The sequence below is a fragment of the Mauremys mutica genome, chromosome 7 (assembly GCF_020497125.1).
Source record: "Mauremys mutica isolate MM-2020 ecotype Southern chromosome 7, ASM2049712v1, whole genome shotgun sequence".
NCBI classification, from domain to species: Eukaryota; Metazoa; Chordata; order Testudines; family Geoemydidae; genus Mauremys; species Mauremys mutica.
Genome location: NC_059078.1, coordinates 106,327,583 through 106,346,234, shown reverse-complemented (window position 1 = coordinate 106,346,234; position 18,652 = coordinate 106,327,583). Strand labels below are relative to the sequence as shown.

Genomic DNA, 18,652 nt, shown 5'->3' with positions numbered 1-18,652 from the left:
CACCAGAGATGCCTCAGGCACATTGCCTTACTCCTGGCTATGCTCTTTACATAAAGGGTTAGGAGGTGTACCCACTGCACTGCTCTAGGATTCTGCCACACTGGGGAAATCCTTAGACAGATAGATTGGCTTTGGGAAGACAGATCCATTGACTTACTGACCACTTTGCTTAGCTGACCAGTACAAAATGTAGGGGTATTGTAACGCTTGGTCAGTTGTTTATACTCTGTGAATCAGTGCCGGAAGGGACCATTAGATCAGTGGTTTTCAAACTTTGGGTCACAACCGAGTACTGGGTCGCAGAATGCAAGGCACTGGGTCACCTTGCTCAGCACCCAGGGACCCTGGTGGCCAGCCAGTAAAAACTAGTAGTCCCTACCTGTCTCTACCGGGTGTGCTGCACCCCGGAAGCGGGCAGCAGCAGGTCCGGCTCCTAGGCAGGAGGGCCACGTGGCTCCGCATGTTGCCCCTGCCCCGAGCACTGGCTGGGCGGATGGTGCCTGTGGGCAAGAGCCACATGGCGCTGCTTGCGTGCCTCCGCCTAGGAGCCGGACCTGCCTCTGCACCGCAGCTGCGCCACTGACCAGGAAGTGCCGGAAGTAAGCCCATGCCCCAACCCTGGAGCCCCCTGCTCTACCTCAAACTCCTCATCCTTGACCCCACCCCAGAGCCTGCACCCCACAGCCCTGACCCCCCTCCTCCAGCCCCATCCCCTTCCCCAGCCCAGAGCTCCCTCCCACAGCCTGAACCCTTAAATTCCCGGATCTAACTCACAGCCCTTACCCCCGTACCCTAGCCCTGAGCCCCCTCCCACACCCAAATCCCTCATCCCCAGCTCTGTTGGGTCGCGGGCATCAACAAGTTTCTTCAACTGGGTCACCAGAAAAAAAGTTTGAAAACCACTGCATTAGATCATGTAGTTTGACCTCTTGTATAACATATACTATTAAATTTTTGCCTGTTACCCATGTATTGAGTCCAATCGCTCTTTGACTAAAGCATATCTACCCAGAAAGATGTCCAGTAGTGTTTAGAAGCCATCACGAGATGGAGAATCCACCAGTTTCCATCGTAGTTTGTTCTAGGGGTTAATCATCCCTACTGTTAAAAATGAGTGTTTTATTTCTTATTTTAGTTAGTCTAGCTTCAGCTGCCAGCCATTGGTTCTTGTTATGCTTTTCTCTGCTGAGATCCTGAAGATCTTTGCTATCCTTTGCTTACAGGTTCTTGTACCACAGTGGGCACTCTTACCTTGGGGTGCTGCCCCTTCTCTCAGGGGCAGACTGCAGTCTGAAGTGGCCACTCATCATCGGCAAGGGGGTTTGGACCTGCTGCCTTTCCAGCCCCAGCTGCCTCCCTGCAGCCCTAGTACCTCCCCTGGCCTTTAGCAAGGCCTCAGGCTGGGGACTTGCCAGGCCAGAGCTCCTCAGCTCTGCCTGCCTTTCCCCAGCCCTGCTCTGCCTCAGGTACCCTGCTTGCTCTCCCAGGCAGACTGGTCCGCTCTGCTCCTCCGCTGGAGCAAGAGTCTTCTCTCACTCCCTCAGCCTGTCCTTTTATCAGGGCCAGCTGTGCCCTAATTGGGTGCAACCACATCTGTGGCTGACTACCCAAACAGCCTCCCTTGGCTACTTTTAAGCTTTCCTAACCGAAGTGGGGTGACCGCTCCACTACAGTTCTCAAAATGTGTTTTTTATTACTTTCCAGTTGCTTTTCACATCTGATTCTGTGGTAGCGAGGGTCTTGAATGCTAGCTAATAAATCTTTTGTTGAATTATTTTTAAAGAATTTCTAATTAATACATGTGCTTGCTTCTTTTTTCTCTTCCATCGTAGATTAAGATTAAACAATAAGAACGCAGGAGAGAATAAAATATATTTTAAATCTTTTGTAGATTATGAATGATTTTTTTACCCTGTTTTAAGAGGAAAAAATTAATAATTTGCCTTTAAATTTTTTTCTATATTTTCTTTGCTTTACAGATCCATGATGGAACAGTCCAATTCATTCTTGATTGTTTGTATTAGTTTTCTACTTGTTGAAGCTTCAGCGCACAATGGAACCACACCATCAAATAACACAACAACAAGTAAGGAAGCATTTAATTCTTTGGGTCAGTAACGGGTAAGATTCATACTCACAAAATCCTGAATATTTCTCTGTTCCCTTTAACTCCACTGATGCACTCTCACCCATACTTTTGTTTGTTTGTTTGGTAACTTTTTATTAAGACAAAGTTACAATAAAATATCAACATAGTATATTGTACATTACTGATTACTTATTCAGGATCAGGTTAATATTCAAAGAACCGAGATAAATATTTTGGCTTGTTGGCATGCTCCTCTGTGTACACTAAATAGGGTGACCAAAAACTAAATAGCTATCCTGTTTCTGGAGCTTCTCTTGTATATTATGTACTTGGTATGAAAGTTTTTCCATTACAAGGACAGTCCATATTTTACTATACCACAATTCCATAGGAAGAGAAGTCACATTTTTCCAATAATGTGCAATCAAAGTCATACTGCTAACAATAAAAAATAACTTAATTTTGTCATTCTGTTTAAAATGTAGATCCTTTACTGGAGCATTAAGTAAGCAGGTTGGGGAGCTCTAAGAAGCTGGCATTTTGTCATGAGATGAATCTCTTAAATAATTTCCTTCTAAAATAAGTATATTTGGACATGTGATTTTGACAATTTGTGTTTTAGCAGTTAAAGCTTTAACTTTTGAATCTCAATGTCTACTGTCATTCAGTAATTATTGTCTGACACTCCCATTGTCTGTCACCCCTTCATAATTTTGCACAACTCTGAAAATTTAAATGCATAAAAATTAAAATGTACTTTAAAATAAACGTTGATATCTGTTGAAATTATAAAAAAAAATTGAATTCTTCCAAGCCTATTCTTTGTTAACCCGATTGATCACATATTTTAATTGTGATGCATAACAATAATAATAATAATTAATAATAAGCCGAATTAGGGAAAAGCTACTCCATCCCACTTAACAGGCTTTTACAAAACTGGAGAACTCACCCTTTGTCTTGTATGTTTCCATATGTATTTTAATATGCATCCTGCCATGTTGTTAATGTAATGTCAGGGTTACCAACAGAGATGCACTGAAAAAAAAATAGTACTTATGGTAGGAAATTCATCTTTATCAAGGCTACCCTACCTAGCCAAGAAATTTCATATGTATTCCATTTTTCTATGCCTTTTATTATTTTATTCCACAGTGGAAGATAATTTGTCTTTAAAAGTTTTTGTTTCTCTACATACAGGGGTTCTTAAACTGGGGGTCGCGACCCTTCAGAGGATGGAAAGGTTATTACATGGGGTTGTGAGTACATGCCTTCCAGCTAGCTAAGTCTGCTGTGAAGTCTGTGCTAGTAAGTCTGCTATGAAAAGTGATATTAACAAGGGGGTAGCACTCCAGGGGTATGCTGTGTGAAAGGGGTCGCCAGTTTAAAAAAAAAAAAAAAAGTTTGAGAAGCAATGTCTACAATACTTATTCCTAAATATTTTAAAGATTCCTTTATCCATTTTAGTTTATGTAGCTGACAACGGTTTGTTTTGATGTTTTCAGAAATATTAATTCCTAAAATTTCAGAGTACTCTGTTGAATCCCAGAGTACTAAATAGCAAGAAGATGCAACAGATGGATGTTGAACATAATGGAGAGAGGACAAGGGTGACAGCATTAGCAACACAAGGTTGCTTATATTAACAAAGTGTCAGCTGAGATTTGGAGGTGGTGGGGTTTATAGATCTTCATCCGTTTTGATTTAAAAAAAAAGGAAGTGATGAGTGAGTGAAGATGTTTTTGTGTACACACCATTTAAGAAGATCACAAGTTATTTATTTAAAATGTCTACTCTGCTGTATTTTTAGACAGTCTTAAAACAAGATAGCTTATTATATATTACTACTTCTTATGTGGAATCCCCATTACTGGAGGTTTACAACTATGGTAGCCCATTCTATATAGTCCTCTGCTAATCTCCTTTTGCTCGACCCAGGATACCACATCATCCATCCAAGATCATCTTTTTCTGCTTCATGTTCTTCTGCCATCAACTTTTCCTTCCAGTGCCTATAAACATGCATCCCTTGCTGAACTTCGTAAAATGTGCCCTGCAAATTGAATCTTTCTTTTCAAAAGATCTCTAACTAATGTTTGCTGAGTTACAGCCATCTCTAGTATTTTTCATTGGGTACGCTGTCTATCCATGATATTTTCAGAATTATTCTATAACAGGGATCGGCAACCTTTGGCACGTGGTCTGTAGGGCCAGCTGTGGCACCCCCTGGAGTGTCGCACTCATGTGTCGGTATATTAGGCCCTACGTCCTCTCAGTCCCTTCTTACCGCCCATGTTGGTTAGTCAGAGTGCCTTTCTTTGCATAGCAGGGGTGACAGTTAAATGGAGCTCTTACCGGTACGGGGCCAGCTCTGGACCCCCCAGACGGGGCGGGACCTCGGGCAGAAGGAGCAGGGCTGGGGTCAGCGTCCCCCAGCCAGCTCATTTGCGCTGCTTGGTCCGCGCTGCCTGCGGCTCCAGCGGTGATTTAAAGGGCCCGGGGCTCCGGCTGCCGCTACTGCAGCAGCCAGAGCCCCGGGCTCTTTTAAATCGCAGCCCCGGTGCAGCTACTTCTTTTGCTTTAATGTCGCTGCCCCTTTTGCGCCCCCTCCATCGGCGGCCCTGCCAGGTCGTCGCTGCCCCTTTTGCTCCCCTCTGTCGGCGGCCCTGCCAGTAGGGACCTGGCAGGGCCGCCGATGGGGGGCGCAAAAGGGGCAGCGATGTTAAAGCACTCCTGCGGCAGCACTTTAAGCAGGGTCCTTAAAGCGCTGCCGCAGCTGCGCTTTAAAGTCAGTGGTATGGGCCGGTACTGGCGGGTGCTTTGTACCAGTATGCCGTACCGGCCCGTACCGCTGTACTTTCACCCCTGTTGAATAGCAAGGGCTAGTGGCTTCATCTCTTCTGACTTCGAGCCTTAGGGTCTTGTAAATAGTTTGTTTATCATAGTTAGCATTAAGTAGTTGTTAAGTGTAGTTAGTAGTTAAACGCTAGAGTCCCAGAGGGGACTTCGCTCAGGCCGGGCATGCCCTGGTCTCCCGGCTTTAAGATCTGTGTGGACTGTAACAGGCCTATGTCTGTTAATGACCCCCTCAGCAGCTGCCTCAAGTGCTTGGGGTAGTCACATGTGAAGGACAAGTGTATTTGTAAAAATTTTGAATTCAGGACTCAGGAAGAATGGGATATTTGTTTGCGGGCTCTCCTCAGGGAGGCTTCCCTTCGTCCAGCTTCCGATCTGTGCCACCAAGACTCGCCTAGCACCTCGGCCTTGGTGCGCAGCGCACCCCCAGCACTGGATTCTGCCCGGCACCACTCCCCATCGCCCAAAAAGAAAATAAAGAAGCACAGCTCCCTGGTACTGAGCAAGTAGGGCCATGAGACATCAGGCAAAGGACCCAGTTCAGGCTGCCTCGCCACTGTGGAGCCACATGGACGTGCCTCCTTGGCCGGGGCCCTTAGCCCCTTAAAGAATTCACCACTGACTCCCGGGAGCGGTAGAAGACCCAAACTCATGGCAGCATTGACTCCTTCCCAAGCTCCCGCAGCGCCAAGAGAGCAGAGACCTCTGCCCACACCACCCGCAACGGCAAAGGCTTCCCACGAGGGCAAGCCAGCCACTAAGATCCCTCAGAGGGAAGTGGAGTTCCTCCGAGACAAGGCAGTGCTCTCCTCCATGCAGCAGATCTCCAGAATTGCAGCCCAGATCCTCTGGGGCTTGCCCTCGATCTCTGGCACCATGATTGTGGTCTCGGCCATCTTGACACAGATCACTTAAGGGGAGGCGTCGGTCTCTATATTGCTAGCACCATTCGCCCTCCCACCTGTCATCCTCTTGGCACAGATCTCAGTCGCCTGCACTGTGGGAGTGCTCCCTGTCACAACTGTGGTCCCCCTCTCTCCCTCCCCCGGGCCTGATCCCTCGATACCAGCACCAGTCCTCTCACTCCAGGAACTGGTCTCCGGTGGCAACAGTCAGCAGGCAGATGCAAGCGTCAATGGCCCCACCATGGTCACCGGAAGGGGATGCCTCCATCTCGGAAGGGCAGTTCAGCCCCTCGCCCAGACTCCACCAGCGCGATTGGACTCCTGAGGCTGCATCGACATTGATGGTGCTGCCTTGGCAGCATGGCCAGTGGCCAATGCAGGGGCTTTATTGGAGTGCATGGGGCATGCTGGTCATGATGATGCTCCCTTCGCACTTCTCATCTGCCGCTGCTTTGGAGCAACAGGTGGCAGCACCGATGGCACCGGGCATGGTGCATGAGTCATGCTCGGAGGTCAGGGTAGAGGAGACTGCACCCACCCCCAAACCCTTCCTCCCTCCTTCCCTCCCTCCCTCACAGGGGACGATGCCCTGGGGCCTCTCTTGGTGGTACAGTCGTCGTCTTCATCCCTGGATGAGGCGGTCATAGAGTCATAGACTTTAAGGTCAGAAGGGACCATTATGATAGTCTAGTCTGACCTCCTGCACAATGCAGGCCACAGACTAGCCTGTAATAAACCCCTAACCTATGTCTGAGCTATTGAAGTCCTCAAATCATGGTTTAAAGACTTCAAGGTGCCGAGAATCCTCCAGCAAGTAACCCGTGCCCCACGCTACAGAGGAAGGCAAAAAACCCCCAGGGCCTCTGTCAATCTGCCCGGGAGGAAAATTCCTTCCCGACCTCAAATATGGCGAGCAGCTAAACCCTGAGCATGTGGGCAAGACTCATCAGCCAAACACCCAGGAAAGAATTCTCTGTAGTAACTCAGATCCCACCCCATCTAACATCTAACATCGCAGGACCCTTGAGGGCCAGCCCGCCTCATGACTTTAAAGAACAACAGGGCCTGCTTCGACAAATGGCCAAGAACTTGGGCCTAGAGGTAGAGGAATCGGCCAAGCAGGCAGACACCTTGTTCAGCGTCCTCTCAGCCTCTACCCAGCCCGTGTTGCACTACCAGTGCATGACCGGGTCCTCAAAATTGCCAAGGCCCTCTGGCAAACCCCATCTTCCATCCCTCCCACCTCCCAAAGGGCTGAAAAGAAGTACTTTGTCCCGGCCAAAGACTCATACCCACCCACCTCTGGGCTTGCTGGTTGTCTCTGCGGCCAATGAAAAAAGACAAGCAGGGGCACACCAGCTCAACTCCCAAAAATAAAGAGGCTGAAAGCATCAACTAGGGCACAAGCATCATCAACGGCCTTCCTGGCACATTGTGGACCTTTTGGGGAGAAAAATTTATTCCACTACCAGCACATCATCTTACAGACCAAAAAGCTGCAGTTATGCCAGGCAGCAAAGATTAGATTGAAAGAGGAACACATTTTTTCCTTTTCCATTTGCTTAAACATGCTTAGATAGATTCACTATAGGATTAAGTATGTGTGATCAGTCCTGCTCCAGCTTCTGATGTTGGCATCTGTCCCAGTTTTCTTTCATGTGTTCCACCAGCAGTTTGCAGAACACTAGAGATTCTTCTTCTCCATTATTTAAATGTGAGGTTTTGCAACATTACAATGAATTACATGAGGATGTTGCATCTCAGCTTGTGTTATTGGTTCACAATGTGACAATCTAACACACTGTGAGACGAACTCATAGCTTTGTTTCACAACCAGTTCACCTTAGATGTAATTTTGTAATTGCAACAAAGCTGTAAATGAAATTAGGTTGAAATCTCTCTAAATCTTGAATCTTTTGATGAGAAAATAAGGGAAGGTGGTTTTTAAAAAAATTCTCTCACGCCAGTGTTTATTTTCAGTTCCTATTCTGCTTCTGCTGGTACTACAACTATACAGAAATGATATTGAAAGTACTTAGGTGATGTAATTTCAAAAGGACTTCAAGACAAGAGACTAGTTTCACTGGTGCACTCTGGCTTGCTTTCTGCTTTCCTGACCTGCAATTAATTAAATTGTAACCAATTTGCATTCCATATATAGAAACTATATTAATAATTACATTTGCAGAGTGGAACATTCAAAAACTCAGAAAATGTTGAAGCAAGGTTAAATGTGGAAAGCTGTGAGTTTTACTGCAATAAGAAACATTTTTTTCAGTATCTCTTCATAACATTGAACAATTTTGTCTCAACTTAAAAAAAAAAATTCCTTGGCTGAGGACAAGCATGACAAATTTGAGCCAGAAAAGTAAATGAATTAAAAAGTTATAAGCACCTAATGACCTTTTGTGCAACTGTAACGATATATATTGCCCCAGCATTAGTTACTAATTCTGTTACGTCTGTCAGGCAGTCTGTATTCTGTTACCATTGCTTAAATAAGTAAATCATAATAGACTCTCTGTTACCATGTGCTCCCCACGTCAGTTTGTCGCATCTATCTGCTGTCTCTCATCAGGTAGCTAGATTGGAAACTCTTGGCAGCAGGGACTGTGTTCTCATTATGAGTGTTTACAATCCTAGCACAGTGGGATACTTGAGATCTGATTGGGCCCCTAATACAGTAACTACCCACTTAACATCCTCTCGCTTAACATTGTTTTGATCTTACATCCCTGTTCAGTTACAGAACATGCTCCATTTAAAGTTGTGCAATGCTTCACTATGACATCTTTTGGCTGCCTGCTTTGTCCACAGCTGGCAGCCCCCCATCAGCTCTCCTATGCCTCTCCCCAGCTGCCGGCTGACCCCACGGATCAGCGCCTTCCCCCTCCTCCCACCCGCAGCAATCAGCTGGCTTGCGGCGTTCAGGAGGGAGGGGGGAGGAGCAAGGACTCGGCACGCAGGCTCCCCCTGCCTCCCGAATGCCGCAAGCCAGCTGATTGCCACGGGCAGGAGGCAGGGGAGGGAGGGGGGAGCCTGTGCGCCGAGTCCTCACTCCTCCCCCTCCCTCCTGCCCCCTGATTGTTGCAAGCCACCTGATTGCCACAGGCAGGAGGGAGGGGAGAGGAGTGAGGACATGGCACAAGGGTTGAGCCCCCCACCCCTGGTGCTTGCAGAGTAGGGGAAGCTGCCACTGCTGCTGCGCAACGTGCTTCTCCGAGCCTACAGCACCTTCAGTCTCCTTGCCTGCCTCATTGTCTGCAGTGCCAATGGGCTGTGCCTATGTGGGGTAAGGCGGGGGCATCTCCCAACTATAGTACTGTATTGTACTGTATGGCAAAAAAAAAAAATTTCCCTGGAACCTAACCCTCCCCCATTTACATTCATTTTTATGGGGAAATTGGATTAGCTTAACATTGTTTCACTTAAAGTTGCTTTTTTCAGGAACCTAACTACAATGGTAAGTGAGGAGTTACTGTACAAATAAAAATAGTAATCTTTTATTTCTTAAAAACATGGTGTATAAACCAAAAGAGCACATTGGCTTAATGATATCTGTTCAGTTACATTACACCTTTCAAATGTTACATTATCTTTTAATTTATTGCCAGTGATCTGTCTTCAAAACTAATTAAGACCTGTCAAATTACTGTTATTTATTATTAATGTAGTTCTATAAGTACGCATGACTCATTACAGAACATATAAAATCCTGTGATGAAATCGTAGCCTCATAGAAGTCAGTGGCAAAACTCTCATTCATTTCAGTAAAAGCAGCAGAGTGTCCTGTGGCACCTTATAGACTAACAGACATTTTGGAGCATGAGCTTTCGTGGGTGAATACCCACTTTGTCGGATGCATGATGACGAAGTGGGTATTCACCCACGAAAGCTCATGCTCCAAAATGTCTGTTAGTCTATAAGGTGCCACTGGACACTCTGCTGCTTTTACAGATCCAGACTAACACAGCTACCCCTCTGATACATTCATTTCAGTGAGGCCAGGATTTCATTCCAATTCCCTACTCCAGTCTAGTGTACATTCATGTGTATAGCAATCATTTTCAGCCCCAGAGAGGCCAGTCCTGCTGTGGTGTCCAACTCTCCTATGAGAGTAGAGAGCCCCCACAGAGGAAGCTAAGAATCAAGTATCAAGAATGCCTAGGGTTCCAGGTCGGTGAAGAGGAAAAGGCTGAGAGTCAGGCATGCCCTGCCTGGGGTTCCCACTGCATGTGCAGAGGAAGGGGAGGTTGTCATGTCCCAGCCCCACATCAGTCTTCCTCTGATGATTATAATCTTTACCAGTTCTAAGGAATACTGGCATAGATCTTCAGGATATTTGTCCTCTCCTATCTTACCTCTTTTGATGAGGAGTGAAAAGTTACCAAGGTTGGCATTTAAAGTACTATTATTGGTATCTATGTTAGTACCCACTGAAATGGATACAGCAGTTCACGTTTCAGCGCTGTTCCTTCAGGCTGTCTGAAAACTCAGGTAGACATCATTCGATTGGTTTTGCTTGTATCACATTTTTGAGTGGTTTTTCCACAATCTTAACAACTAGTGACTAGCCTTTTGTTTTAAATGAAAGCCAGGTGGATTCCAGAAGAAAAAAGATAGATGCCTGCCTGTGCTAATTCCTGCCCTCCAGTGGCACACCCCATCATAGGGGAAATGTGGGCTCTAGGACCAGGTCTTTTTGCTTTAGGGCATCCAAACATAGACCTGCGAAATCAAACGGCCTTTCTGAAATACAGTCTAGTAATTAAATAAGGAAAATGGGAAAGAGAAGTGGCTTGACACACTTGTATCACTTCTTAAACATATTAATAAAATTGGAAAAGTCAGTTTGTACAAAGAGACGCTGTTCATCTTCAAAGTTTCACACTTAAATTCAATCCAATTTTGAGTAAATGTGGATAAAAGAAAACACATATTCAGTGTTTTAATTAAATCTTAATTTAAATGATACAAGCAAGATGTGTAGTAGAAACTAAATTGGATTTTTAAGAAGTACCAAAGTCCTCATTATTTAAATATATATTAAGTACATATGTATAGAAAAAAAATGAACATTGACTGATAGACAAAAATGCATATATGGCAAAAATGCTTTCCTGTATAAAGAGCCCAAGTTAATAGGATTATGCACTTATCTCAGGCTTTCAATAGCCGTTGAACTGTGCAATAAGTCATTTTAAATCCAAAAATAAAGATTACTTGTTCCAGTGCCAAATATTCTTCATTTGAAGAGATTATTCATACAGAAGGAGCTGAAGGATAGTAACAATTCCATTTAATCCCACTGTCCTTCTGCATGTTTTCAAATTTTATGAAGGATGCAAAAGTCACCATGAAAAGTGTGTGCTAGTTTTGCTGTATGTCGGTATTCCAGAGATGTAATTAAAAAAAAATGTTTACTGACTACTTGTTAAACAGGCAGACATATAACATTTATATTAACCACTGCTCAACAAGACTAATGCCATTCTTGTCCTTGGTCAGAGAGAGAACCATATTAAAGTGTGTACTCTATTTTACAAAATATAGGTATTCTGTTCTGTCAGCATTCTCATTTGCTGAAGACAAAGCATCCCAAAAAATGTAGTAATATGCCAATAAGCCAAAACTAACCTAATTAATATTTTATTTATTTTACTGATTTGGAATTACATTTAATAAGTGTCTGTCTATTGCTCTGGGCACCTTCACAGTAGATTAAAACTTATGCTAACAAATACAATTCAACAAATAAATACAATATTTATAGTTTATAGTATTGAAATAATAACTCAGTAACCCATGATAATTGAAATGCTCTTCAGTCTTAGGGTATGTCTACACTACAAGACTATTTCGAATCAACTTAATTCGAATTTGTGGAATCGACCTTATGAAGTCGAAGTTGTGTATCCACACTAAATACACTAGTTCGACTGTGTGAGTCCACAGTAACGGGGCCAGTGTCGACTTTGGAAGCGGTGCACTGTGGGAAGCTATCCCACAGTTCCCGCACTCCCCGCTGCCCATTGGAATTCTGGGATTTCCCCCCAATGCATGCTGGGGGGAAAAATGTGTCGAGGGTGGTTTTGGGTAACTGTCATCATTGAACCGTCAATCACGCCCTCCCTCCCTCCCTGAAAGCGCCTGCGGGCAATCTGTTCGTGCACTTTTCTGCTCAGTGACAGCACGGGCGCCACAGCACTTTGAGCACGGATCCCGCTGCAGTTATGGCCATTGTCAACTCCTCGCACCTTATCGTCCACCTCTTCCACAGTTAGCTGCTGAGAAATAGGGCTACATTTCAATGGTGCTGCGAGCACTGGTGGACCATGGGGGACGTTTTACCAACATCAACGTCGGGTGGCCAGGCAAAGTTCATGACGTGCGTGTTTTCAGGAACTGTGGTCTGTTTAGACGCCTGCAGGAAGGTAGTTTCTTCCCGGACCACAAAATAAGTCTTGGGGATGTGCAGATGCCTATAGTGATCGTCGGGGACCCAGCCTACCCGCTAATGCCCTGGCTCGTGAAGCTCTGTGCAGGCGCCTTGCACAGCGACAAGGAACTCTTCAAGTACCAGCGAGCAGTGAGCAGCGTGACCTGTGACTGTTCAGTTTCTTTACAGAGAAGCTGAACCTGCCCCTGTTTCTTTACCCAGTGACTGTTGACTAGCATCTGCAGTTACATACCCCGCCCACCCCGCTTCCCCAACACACGTTTAAAAATAAAATACATGTTCCACTGTAACTTTACAAAGGTTTCTTTATTGATGACTTTGCATTACAGGGTTGAAACCGGGACACGGACTGTGCTGGGTAGGGTGTGCAGTGATGTAAAGACCGCCTGTAAACTCGAGGAATGACAGGCTCCTGCTCCCAGAGCGGTCTGCAGTGCCGGACTGGATGTTTCAACGGAGCCTGCCATCCCTTCTTTTTGGGACTCTGTGTGCGGGGGCTATGTGGCCTTTTGGCAGGGGAGGACGGATACAGATTCCTCTGCTGCGTGGCTCTGTGCTCCAGGACAGGGACCGTTGCATGAGATCTGTAACCTCCCTCCCCCGCTACAAAGTCACGTACCCCCCCACCCACACAGAACCTGCAAACCACCTCCCATACCGACCAGGGTGCGTACTGACAGCAGTGTGTGTGTGACCTGCTGCTGATCCTGCCCCCATGTCTGTACCCTGGTAAAGGTGATTGTCCTGTCCAATTACCAACCCCGTTCCCCCCCTTCAAACACAGTCTCCTCTAAAAGAACATGACGGAAACAGTAATTAACAGAAAAGTATTTTTTATCATCAACTAGACAGTTAGGGGATGAAACTGGGATGGGGGCTTGGGTGAGGCGGGAAGGAAAGGACTTCTCAAAATTTAGGGTATGAGAGCTTTTGGGTACTTGAGCACTCTGCTGGGGTGCAGTGACAGTTTACATGGCCTCTGGCGCCCCTCCTTCTGGTTATTTTGGGTGAGGGGGGTATGGGACTTTGTGGCGGGGGAGGGCGGTTGCAGATACACTGCAGGGGGGCTCTGTCCTCCTGCCTGAGGTCCTGCAGAACATGCACAAGGCGCAGGAGCATGTCCGTTTGCTCCCTCATTAGTCCAAGCAGCATTTGAGTCGCCTGCTTGTCTTCCTCACGCCACCTCTCCTCCCGTTCGCTGTGTGAGCGCTGGTACAGAGAGAGGGTCTCCCTCCACTGGCTCTGCTGGTCCGCCTCGTCTCGGGAGCACCCCATAAGTTCAGCGAACATCTCGTCCCCTGTCTTTTTCTTTCGCCGCCTAATCTTTGCCAGCCTCTGTGAGGGGGATGCTGTGGCAGGTCTGGAGACAGTCGAAGCTGTGTGATGGGAAAAAGGGAGTGAATTCCTTGCAAAGATAAATTTTTGAGAACAATGAACACAGTCTAGTCTGTCTCTGTGAATTCTGGGTTGAGATCCCAGTGTCTGATGGGGCAAAAACCATTTTCGCGGGTGGTTCTGGGTAAATGTCGTCAGTCATCCCTTCCTCCGGGAAAGGGACAGCAGACAATCATTTCAAGCCCGTTTTCCCTGGATTGCCCTGGCAGACGCCACAGCGTGGAAACCATGGAGCCTGTTTTGCCTTTTGTGCCTGTCACCGTATGTGTACTAGATGCCGCTGACAGAGGCGGTCCAGCAGCGCTACATAGCAGCATGCTTTTGCTTTTGCATGACAGCAGAGATGGTTACCAGCCATACTGTACCATCTACCATACCATAAATTGGTAATAAGATGGGCATAGTTACCAGTCCTTTTGCACTGCACCATTTGCTGCTGTCATAAGTGCCCCTGGCTGCTCTTAGCCAGGGGCGCAAAAGCCAAAATTGGGAATGACTCCCTGAGTCAATCCCTCCTTTTTGGTATCTAAAAATAGAATCAGTCCTGCCTAGAATATGGGCAAGTGTACTAGAGAACCACTGTATCAGAGAACCAGAGAGCACAGCTGCTCTGTGTCAGATCCTGCATAGATTATGAGCTGTATGCTATTCACAGGGGGTGCTCCTGCAACAACCCCACCTGTTCATTCCATTCTTCCCCAGCCTTCCTGGGCTACTATAGCATTGTCCCCCCACTTGTGTGATGAAGTAATAAAGAATGCAGGAATAAGACACAGTGACTTGTTAGTGAGAAATGAGTGGAAGGCAGCCTCCAGTTGCTATGATAGTCCAGATAGGACATTAAGGAGTGTGGAGGAGAGGAGCCCAGCATCCTGCTGCTAGTCCAGGGGCAATTGAATCTTTTCTTGACACATGAAGGGTGGGGGCTGATGAAGCTCAGCCCCCTGTTGCTATGATGACGATGGTTATCAGCCATACTGTACCATCTACCAGGAAAAATTAGGGCCAGGCGCCCTTGATCGACCTAACGGATGGTAGTCTGCATGGTTACCAGTCCTTTTGCACTGCCCCATGTGCCAATAGGCTGATGATGACAATGGATATCAGTCTTATTGTACCATCAGCCATCCATAGCGTGGGGGGAGCAAGGATGTTGGTGTTGAGTGCTGCACCATTGCGTCTATCTGCAGCATTCATTAAAGATAGGGTGACATGTAAAAGAGTCGAGAGGATTGTTTTCCCTTTCACTTCTGGGGGTGGGTGGGGGGCTGCGTAAATTGCCGAGTTATGCCCTGACCCACCGCGGACACCGTTTTTGACCCTAGAAGCATTTGGAGCTCAGCCAAGAATGCAAATCCTTTTCGGAGACAGCAGGAACTGTGGGATACCTTGCGTCCTCAGTCCCCCCTCCCTCCATGAGCGTCCATTTGATTCTTTGGGTTTCCGTTACGCTCGTCACGCAGCAGCGTGCTGAGTCTCTGCTATGCCGTCTGTCCGGGGATTTTTTAAAAATACTTTGGACCGGGTGTAACATTACAGTAATTCCCCTAATTAGATGCAGGAGTCTCCGAGCGAGATCACCCTGAGGACGGTCACTGAAGGAGATAGAGAGCGCATGCTGCGTGAAAGCCAGCACAAACCAGGGCCCTGTGCAGCCGTGCTCGGGGAGGCAATGCTCCCTGAGTACCTCATGAAAGCCTCGCGCGGAAAAGTGTGCTACCACGGAGCACCCAATAAGGCAGCTCTCCCCAGGAACCTCCTGCGGAGGCTTTTCGATTACCTCCAGGAGAGCTTCGTGGAGATCTCCCAGGAGGATTTCTGTTCTATCCCCATATATAGAGAGACCTCCTTTTCACATACTTCAGATTCCTGTTATATTAAGAATAAAAGTTTACATGGTTAAAGCACTTACCGACTGCTCCTTCCCCTGATTCAGGATCCGGGTTAATGGCCGGGGACGGTTGGTAGGGGATCTCCGTGACGGTGATGAAGAGATCCTGGCTGTCGGGGAAAGCAGCGTTGTAAGCGCTGTCGCCTGCCTCGTCCTCCACAAACCCTTCCTCATCTTCCCCGTCCGCGAACATCGCCGAGGAACTGGCCGTCGACACTGTCCCATCGTCAGAGTCCATGGTCACTGGTGGGGCAGTGGTGGCAGGCTCCGTAGCGTCCGTTTGCCGCTTTGATTTTTTGGTAGCCTTGTCTGGGGTCCTTGATTTTCATGCGGCGCTGCGTTGCATCCCGCCTGTATCCTCTGTCTCTCATGGCTTTGGAGACCTTCTCGTAGGTCTTTGCATTCCGTTTTTTGGAGCGCAGCTCCGAAAGCACAGACTCCTCGCCCCACACACTGATCAGATCCAAGAGTTCCCGGTCAGTCTATGCTGGGTCCCTCTTTCTATTCAGAGATTACATGAACTCCTCTGCTGGAGAGCTCTGCATCGCTGCCGGTGCTGCTGAGCTCGCCCCGATGTCCAACCACAAAATGAGATTCTAACTGTCCAGACAGGAAAAGGAATTCAAATTTTCCCGGGACTTTTCCTGTATGGCTGGTCAGAGCATCCAAGCTCGGACTGCTGTCCAGAGCGTCAACAGAGTGGTGCAGTGTGGGATAGCTCCCGGAGCTAGTAAGTTCGATTTGCATCCACACCTAGCCTAATTCGACATAGCCATGTCGAATTTAGCGCTACTCCCCTCGTCGGGGTGGAGTACCGAATTCGAACTAAAGAGCCCTCTAGGTCGAATTAAATGGCTTCCTGGTGTGGATGGGTGCACGGTTAATTCGAATTAACGCTGCTAAATTCGAATTAAAGTCCTAGTGTGGACCAGGCCTTAAGAGTATGTCTACACTAGAAACTCTACAGCAGCACAGCTACAGCTGCGCCTCTGAAGTGCAGTACTGTAGACACTTACTACAGAAATAGAAGGTTGGAAGTAATGTAAATGCACTATGGAATAGGTTTCAAAGCCCTTTTCACTGGTCAGTCTTTCATATTAAAGCAGTCAACAATTATCCAACAGTTCTCTCCAGTGCTAATACACCAATCTAGGCATCATCTATGGATTGAGTTACATTGAGTTACTACCCTGCTCTTTTCATGTAATAAAATGAGGCACAGTCAGAAATTCAGCATCATTAAAGGAGGTGCTGAGACAAGTTCTTGAATATTTATCAAGACAGTGCAGGAGAGTCTTGGACTCCTTGCTGAAACACACTTTCAGACTTATACTTCTTTAAAACCCAGGTTTTTTAACAAATATATTATTTAGTTGTATTGCAGCAGCGCCAAGGAGCCCAGCCACAGACCAGCACCCCATTTTGTTAGACATTTTACAAACACAGAACAAGTCTCTTTTGTTTCTTCATTCTTCCTCAGTTACTACAGACTTCATATATTGTTGTGTTATCCTTCAGTGGGTTTTGATATCTTAATTCGCTGCAGTTTCTTTCCTTGTTCCTTCTTCTATGTCCCTTCTCTGTTTTTTCCTTTCATTTTAGTATTTTTCAGTCTGCTTGACTACTTGTTTCATGTATATGTGTGCGTGTTGCTCATTACTGTCAGTCACTGCAAAAAAGCAGAAACAAGTTACTTCCATGACACTGTTGATTCCCCTGCCCCGCCAAATGTAGGTTGAGAGAGGTTATTTCGGGCCATTGCGGATTGCACCATTGGCATACATTTTTTCCACACAATAGTCACAATTCTTACTTCACAAGTTCACTCATACCTCAGGTAGATAGAGTAGCTGTATGGCTTTTAAACAAGGAGAAGAGCTTGCTGTGTGAGAATGAAGTAAATGAGCTCCAGTGTGCAGCATAGGTACACATTGACCATGCTTGCCTGTCTCCATTACACTCAAGGTGATTCTCAGAATATGGGCTGAAGATCTATTTTTATTGAGCTATCATACATTTTTAAACATAAGCACACTAAAACAGAGCTAATGCATGGAGGAGTCCATCCTATTGAATCATTCATTGTGGTCACACAGTGGATTCAAGCAGAAGGGAAGCATCTGTAGTGCTTTTTACAACACACAGGAAATTGGCTTGAACTAGCTTTCAACTTCACTTTTGAATTAGCTTTTAACTTAATTATCAAGCTCAGTTAGCAGCCAACATTATACTATCTAATTGATCTCATCTTATATATTTTTGTTTACAGGAAATGTGACAAGGTTCCTCCTCTGCCTTGGTGGGTCCCGTGCTTATTGGCACATTTGCTCGCCTCAGAGGTTCACGGCAGCCCTCAGTTTGGTCACTTTTGCTAGTGGCTCCAACCTGCTGTTCGCTCAGCTAACCTCAGCACTAGTCAGCATGGGAAAGGGAGGAGAATGATCCCCCCAGTCTTTGCTGACCCACCTAGTGGGTCAGGGGGACAGGCCAGGGCAGGGACAGCTCTATGTATTTTGCCGCCCCAAGCATGGCAGTCAGGCGGCCTTCGGCAGTACGCCTGTGGGCAGTCCGCTGGTCACGTGGATTCGGCGACGTTTCTGCGGGTGATCTGCCAGTACCGCGCCTTCGGCGTACCTGCCGCCGAAGCTACGGGACTGGAAGATCACTTGCAGAAGGCTGCCTGATTGTCACCCTCACAGCGACTGGCAGGCCGCCCCAGGCACGCGCTTGCTGCGCTGGTGCCTGGAGCTGCCTCTGGGCCAGGGATCTTCCCCTCTGGTGGGACCCATGGTCCCGGTCAACTCCTCTTGTATCAAATAGGGAGTTGGGGGGATGGGAGGGAACCCGGGCCCGCCCACTACTCTGGGTTCCAGCCCAGGGGCTTGTAGATCGCAGCTGTCTACAGTGTTTCCTGTAACAGCTGCGTGACAGCTACAACTCCCTGGGCTACTTCCCCATGGCCTCTGCCCAACACCTTCTTTATTCTTACCACAGGACCTTCCTCCTGATATCTGATGATGCTTCTACTCCTCAGTCCTCCAGCAGTACACCGTCTC

General features: G+C 46.8%; 1 protein-coding gene across 4 annotated transcripts in view; it reads left to right on the top strand.

The window, feature by feature from the left end:
• The window catches only part of PTPRE (protein tyrosine phosphatase receptor type E), a 125,514-nt gene that overhangs the window by 28,308 nt on the left and 78,554 nt on the right, over positions 1-18,652 (top strand). For all 4 annotated transcript variants that reach the window (XM_045022543.1, XM_045022542.1, XM_045022540.1 and 1 more), the window contains exon 2: positions 1,980-2,086. In XM_045022543.1, the coding sequence (XP_044878478.1) occupies positions 1,984-2,086 (103 nt within the window). In that variant the 5' untranslated portion in view covers positions 1,980-1,983. The remainder of the gene's footprint in view (positions 1-1,979; positions 2,087-18,652) is intronic.